Source organism: Echinops telfairi, unplaced genomic scaffold (assembly GCF_000313985.2).
Source record: "Echinops telfairi isolate 266 unplaced genomic scaffold, ASM31398v2 ScPeMD7_1;HRSCAF=3_0, whole genome shotgun sequence".
In the NCBI taxonomy this organism is placed as follows: domain Eukaryota; kingdom Metazoa; phylum Chordata; class Mammalia; order Afrosoricida; family Tenrecidae; genus Echinops; species Echinops telfairi.
Genome location: NW_022103896.1, coordinates 31297138 through 31304598, shown reverse-complemented (window position 1 = coordinate 31304598; position 7461 = coordinate 31297138). Strand labels below are relative to the sequence as shown.

The window sequence follows — 7461 nt, the reverse complement described above, 5'->3', positions numbered from 1 at the left end:
GAGATCTTTGTTAAAGCTTAGCTCTACCTGCAAATTAGCTGGAGCATTTTAAAACATGGCTATTGATGGATAGCTGCAGTTTGCAACCACTGGGTGAGTATCACAACGAGTCACCATTCTTAAAAAGTACCAGGGAAATGGTCTGATTTGGCTAGGTTACAGCAAATAATTCAAATTACCGATTAAAAAAAAATCTAAACAATTGACATGGCAAATAGGGAAATATTAATTCCTCTTTCTATGCTGCTTTCTTTTTTATATAAAATTTTCAGTACCTACACTGCTGATAAATATGAAAGCTTCAAAGGAAACGGGCTTTTTCTCTTTTCCTATCTCCTCTTAGCTACTCTTGTGAGTCTGGCATGTATAAAGCAGACCACATAAATTGCAACTCAAATGTAAACAAAATGTAGAGAAATAGAGAACATATGTCTAAAGCACACTGTCGTGACCCTATCCTACTGAAAATGTGCCCATTTCCTGCTGCGGGTTTAATCCGTCACAATCTACAACCATCTCTAGTTATATTATCTAATACGTCGTCCACATGTTGCTGTCAGTTTAAGAATAGAAAACAGAGATTAGAAAGGTCTTATTACTGCAACTGCCTTTAAAATGTAGATGTTTTCAGAGATTCAGTTTTAAGTTTTTCTTTTGCTTCCAAGTCAAATCCGTCTTGGGGATGAGAACCTACTGGTCATCGTCCTTAAGAGGAGGTTTTGTCCAAACTGAAGTAGTATGCCCCTGCAGAATTTATAGTGAGATTTTACCCTAGTGCCTCAAGTGACTTTCAACAATTCTACTGCATTATTACTAATAACTGTGATGCGGCGGGTCGAGGCTGTCACAGCGGGAGTCATCAAGTCCTGGGAGCATGTAGACATGCTGGATGACTTTAAGAGGCATTGCTGAAATGTGTCAGGACGAGAAAAACCACACTGGGCCCAGAGCCTTCAGCTATGGGAGGGACACCAGACACCCAGTGCTTCCGTGTACCCTAGAAAACAGGGGTCAGGGGTGAATGCTGGATGGAGCTGAACAAGAGACAGACTCCTCTAGAAGGGTGATTTTGAAAGACAACACAAATCCACTGCCATCCACTTGATTCTGACTCATAGTGACCCTATGTTGGGTTTACAAGGCTGTAAATCTTTGTGACAGTAGACAGTCTCATCTTTCCCTCATGGAGTAAAAGGTTGGTTTGAACCACCAACCTTGTGGTTGGTTAGCAGCCCAAAGCAAGGCTCAATAAATATCTGAATACATTTACAAAAGTAGTTGTCTTGGGTTTCAGGAGTCCCGATTCGGTCAGACAGACTGCTTGGGGATGGGGTAATGGAGTGGTGACCTATCCTGGAAAGAGTATGAGATAATGATATACACCTCCAGAAGACAACATTCTCTCCTCTACAGGAGCGTTCTCCCACTTTGTATCTCAGCGAGCACAGCTTTCCCATTTGTCTCATGAATGTCGGACACTAGCACATCCATGCATTTCTATTAAGAAATGCATGCTGTGGTCTAGACTTGAAATCCTTTCAAATATAAATCCCTTAAAGTGGCAGGTTATATAGCAATAGAATAAACAAGTGCCCGCAGGAGTAACTATTGGTTAGTGTAGCCCAGGGTGGAGAGGGGGGATTACAATAACATTGTAGTGGCTGATAACCTTGGAGACAAAGTTACATCTACAATGAGTATACCCTCCACTTGTAAAGAGTCTGTTCAAGGGCTATCCTTGTTTCCCTCTGACCCAGGAGTCATCTTTCTTTTTTTTTAATTGTTTTATTAGGGGCTCATACAACTCTTATCACAATCCAGATCACATCATATCACATATCACATCAATTGTGCAAAGCACATTTGTACATTCATTGCCCTCATCATTCTCAAAACATTTGCTTTCCACCTAAGCCCCTGGCATCAGCTCCTCATTTTTTCCCTTCCCTCCTCACTCCCTTCTCCCCCATGAACTCTTGATAATTTACAAATTATTATTATGTCATATCTTGCACTGTCCAACATCTCCCTTCACTAACTCCTCTGCCATCTATCCCCCAGGGGAGGAAGTCATACATAGATCCTTGTAATCGGTTCCCCACTTTCAACCTACCCTCCTTCCACCCTCCCAGTATCACCACTCACACCACTGGTCCTGAAGGGATCATCCGCCCTGGACTCCCTGTGTTTCCAGCTCCCATCTGTACCAGTGTACATCCTTTGGTCTAGCCAGATGTGTAAGGTAGAATTGGGATCATAATAGTGGGGGGCGGGGAAGCATTTAGGAACTAGAGGAAAGTTGTATGTTTCTTTGTTGCTACATCGCACCCTAACTGGCTCGTCTCCTCCCCGAGACGCTTCTGTAAGGGGATGTCCAGTGGCTTACAAATGGGCTTTGGGTCTCCACTCCGCACACCCCCACTCATTCACAATGATATGATTTTTTTGTTCTTTGATGCCTGATAACTGATCCCTTTGGTACCTCATAATCACGCAGGCTGGTGCGCTTCTTCCATGTGGGCTTTGTTGCTTCTGAGCTAGATGGCTGTTTGTTTACCTTCAAGCCTGAAAGACCCCAGATGCTATATCTTTTGGTAGCTGGGCACCATGAGCTTTCTTCACCACATTTGCTTATGCACCCGCTTTGTCTTCAGCGATTATGTCAGGAAGGTGAGCATCATGGAATGCCAATTTAATAGAACAAAGTATTCTTGCATTGAGGGAATACTTGAGTGGAGGCCCAATATCCATCTGCTACCTTAATACTAAACTTATAGATATATGCAAATAGATCTATTTCCCCAACCTCATATATAAATATATCTACATATGTATGTGCCTTTATTTAGACCTCTATAAATGCCCTTTGCCTCCTAGCTCTTTCCTCTATTTCCTTTGACTTTCCTCTTGTCCCACTATCATGTTCACTCTTCATTTGGGTTTCAGTAATTCCTCTTGGTTACATTACCCTTGATCACACCCTTCCAGGCCTCCTACACCCTCCTCACCAACGATTTGGATCACTTGTTGTTCCCTTGTCCCTGGGTTTGTTAACACCACTACCTTTCCCCTCACCTCCCCCTCTCCCATGTACCCCCGGGAACTGTCGGTTCTGTTGTTTTCTCCTCCAGATTGTTCATCCAGCCTATCTTATTTAGGCAGACCTACGAAGATAATACCATGCACAAAAACAAGACACCTTTCTTTCTTCCATGGCCTTTGATTCTTCCTACTTTATTTCCTCTTCTCATTATCCATCCTCCTGTCTTGGTAGCTAAACAAAAGGTCATAGGCAGACTTATAAAAAGCCGTCGAGTCCGCACTGCAGGAGGAGGGTGAGCGTGGCCAGCTGGGGAAGGCTTGGCAAATGCTCAGTGCAACACCCGGAGACTGTTTCCATCTGTGGTTGTGAAACCTCGTTCCTGAGCTTCTGAGTCTCTTCCCCACCTCCCCACCCTCACAGGACAACCACTGAGTTTTCCCACGTATTTGGCAATACGTCCTGAAAATATCCGATTTTCAAGCTTGACTGGCTCTGAGCAGCTGCCTACCCCCCACTCCCGCAATTTTACAAATGAGGAACTTGAGGCCAAGAGAGGTTAAGTGACTTGTCAAGGGTCACAGAATTAATGAGCTGACAGGGCACCGAGACCCACATCTCCTGATCTGGTGAATAAGTGGGCTTTAAAAATCAAGACCAAGACCCTGAAGAATGAGTGTCAGAGAGTTCAATAAACCCTACAAGTTAAGTCACTGGAAACGAGAGAAAACAAATCACAAAGAAGAGAAAAGATTGGGAATGTACACAGACTAATTTCAAGTGTAAATCAAGATGTTCCCAGATAGGTTGGTTGGTTTTTCAAAGCAAATAAGCATATGACAGTTAAGGAAAGAAGGGGGTCGGGGTGCTACAGCAGGACCCTCATTCTTAAAATTTATCTCCCAACCATTTATTTCCTTCCAAGAGTTTTTATTGTACCGTCTTCTATACTTAGTGACTACTCCTTTACAGTGACCTACCGTAAGCCTCTGAGTAATCAAAAGCAGCCAGTGTTAATGTGTCCGTGCTGTCGTGTGAAGAAGGTGAAGGCTGCATTTGTGTGCAATCAGGTTAAGACTGGCTCCAACAGGAGAAAAATCCACACATATGTTGAAAAGATCTGAAAAATGCCTGTATTCCCAACCTGATTATGACTTACATTTTTGCATGGTTTGTCAAAGCAGATCACTGAAATCAAATCAAGATGTAAAATGGGATAAAGTGGTTTGCTTCTCGATTCTTCCATCCTTCCATTAATCACCGTGACCTATTGAAGAAAGGCACTCTTTCCCCTCTCACCTGAGGCAAGGTGGGACACTCCACTGGAAGTTATGCCAATTTCTATCGACTGCTGCTCAAGTTCCAAAATTAATTTTCTGCTTTCATTCCCTACATTTAAATAAAAGGTATTTTATGGCAGAATAATTTGCCATTTCCAGCAACCATCAATTCACGTTCAGTTCTCTTTCTATAAAATAAAACATTGCCAATATGATTTTTTAAAAACCTACTTACACTGGAGATTTTATAAGAACAGAATTTATTAAACTGAAAATGTAGATATAGGGACCTGAATGAGAGAGGAGCTTTCCCAGTAAGACTTGTTTAGGCCTACCCTAGATAGGAATTAAGTCAAGGTCCTCTACTGGCTCACTTGTCAGAGGCAGAAGAGTGGCAGCCCATACACACAGTCCTTTGGGCACAACTTAAAATTACTGACAGTGTCAGGCTATATTCCATTAAACACCGTAAGCTGTTGTTGGTAGCACACACAAAACACTGTGGATGCAATAAACATCGTATTTAACAAGTTAGCTGTTATCTACAAAAGTTTTGAGCCAGACGGGGACTAGGTCAAAATAAAGAATCTCAGAAGGGAGGGACAAGTGCTGGCTCTTGTTACACATAAGCATGTTTGTTATAGAAGCATTTTCAGGTTAATTTTTGCTATTAACGTAAACCACAATTGGGGGAACCAGGTTGCTGGAAGAGGGATGGGGGTAGTTATATAAACAATGCACAACAAAGAAAGTCTTTCTTTCCCATAGGTGAATACATCAGGTTTGTTTTTAGGTACAAGGTTGCAGGTTAAATGCTCTCAGCTATCCAAGAAGTGGCTTATTAGTTTTGTAAGAAAATATTTTCTTATATCTTAACTGAAAAATACCCAGTTTCAGTGAACAAAGCCATCCTTGTTAGTGAAATGCGGACCCAAAAAAACTTTGTTTCAAAACCCAGCAAGCAAAAGCAAAACTAATTCAAGAGGAAAAAGCGCTTTTCTAATGGGAGCTTCTGAATCTGGATCTAATAGTTCTCAAAGGCCATTTGGCCTCTGCAAGTCCTAAAAGTTGTGTCTTTCTCCATGAGTCACGGACATCCTCCAGGAGACAGTCTACAGCATTTATCAAAGCCATTCAACAAGCACATGTATTCTCTTCGTAGTTCATAAAGCTGCAAAAGTATGCACCAGCAGAAAGGATACAGGAAACAAAATATTTGATAAAGCAATCTTCCAAAAAACTTGTTTTTTCACTTTCCTACTTCATGCACTAGAAAGTTCTAACTTGCACACTGGCGTTATAATGTCTTAGCTGTGGCACCATGAAGGGGAGCAAGTCATGAAGGCTTTCAGAACCTCGGTGATGAAGCTGAGCCTGCAATTCAAGGTGCTGCTTCTGCTTTGCCTAGTGCCTTACTTATGGATGCATTTCCTAATTCCTAAATGGACCTAATCTTGTTATGACAGAATAACCACTGCAAGTCTGCACAATTACTACCCGGAAATGCATAAACACACACATACCAGTAGCTGTTTTCTACAAATTAGTCTCCAAACAAAAAGAAATAGCTAATTGTGGTAGCATTAAGACAACGTTCATTCCTTCCGGTGCCTAGGTAAGTTTATTTTCAGCTGTCATCTGCAACTAGTAACGATGTAGATGATTTTAAAGATGCCACAAACGTACTAAACCAAACCCCTCTGGACTGCTTCTCTCAGTGCAGCATTTGTAAAAGCCAGATCTCATACCGGTCTGCTTTTATGGTGCATTAACCCAAAACCACACACAATCACACACACACTTGCACTCTTTAAAAAACCTCGTTTGTAACCTACTCTTCTAATGATCTTTAAGATATCATGAAAATAAATGAACTATGTCCTTCATATTCTCCTCTAAGTACAAAGTAGAATCCACACACACTACCCTCCACCCCTTGGGTGATTGGCTTAATCTCTGTGGGAAAACAGGCTAGCTAGGGAGGGAGAGAACTGACAAAGCATACGGCACCCCCCAGTAACGGCCCAAACTTACCTCCTGGGCAATGCCGCATGGCCATCTTACACCTCCTGGATTCAGCAATGGTCGGACATGGGATCGTGTCTTTTGCTGGCTTTTTAACAATTTGCCGTGTTCTGGTTTCCAGGCCCCATTTAAATCCACAGGTGCGATTATTTCTGCTACAAGTTCCCCATTCGCTCCAATGGCCAACTTCACATCCTTCTAATAACAATAATAAAAAAGTGCAGATAGCAAGTTGATGCCCATTCATGCCACTGTCACCAAAGCCATATAACAACGTTTCTCTACTACGTTTTTTATTTCAGATACCAAAAATTTATGGTACAGCCTGAAAAGACCTATACTTGTTTTTCAATAACTGTAAATTATTTGAAACAAGAAACAAATGCTACCAAAAGTGAAAAAACAGCTATTACTTTCATTTTGTCTTGGTTCACTTTGGGGCAGGTGGGGGAAATCTACTGGATCATTCAAAGAGCTCTGAAATATATCACCTTCAAGAGATTCAATAGCTAAAACCTTAGAAGACACTATGTTCATACCTGGACAGTAGACATTTTCACACATCAATACAACTGCCCTCCCTATCAAACCCATAAATGTGTCCAGTTTATTAGTGTTTCTCCTTCCTAAAGCAGTACATTATGACGTTCTGGAAAATAAACACAATCAAATACTTTAAAATGTCCCTATTTCCTAGATAAACCGTTTTTATGGGGAAGGCAAGGGACCAAAGAAGTAGCAACAGACTAGAGCAGTGGTTCTCCACCTTCCTAATGCCGTGACCCTTTCATACAGTTCCTCATGTTGCGGTGACGCCCCAAACATTTTCGTTGGTACTTCATAACTGTCATTTTGCTACTGTTATGAATCCAGGCGACACCTATGAAAGGGTCGTTCAACTCCAAAAGGGGTCGTGACCCACAGGTTGAGAACCACTGGACTAGAGGGTTGGCAGGTATTAGTTTGGGTAAAGGGGAAGATAGTACTCTCTAGAGGGACAAGAGACATGAAAGGAAGGAGTAAGGTAATCTTTGCGGGGTGATGATAAGTACTTCAAATGGTTTAAAACAAAATTGATGATCTAAAATGTACACTCCCACCTAATATTCTCTTTCT

The 7461-nt window shown here is 41.8% G+C and overlaps 1 protein-coding gene across 2 annotated transcripts in view; it reads right to left on the bottom strand.

The window, feature by feature from the left end:
• The window catches only part of RSPO2 (R-spondin 2), a 166549-nt gene that overhangs the window by 57869 nt on the left and 101219 nt on the right, over positions 1-7461 (bottom strand). The window contains exon 4 of one of the 2 annotated variants that reach the window (XM_004697433.2): positions 6355-6543. In XM_004697433.2, coding sequence (XP_004697490.1) covers positions 6355-6543 — 189 coding nt within the window. The remainder of the gene's footprint in view (positions 1-6354; positions 6544-7461) is intronic. The other variant, XM_045287528.1, reaches the window with a different exon arrangement.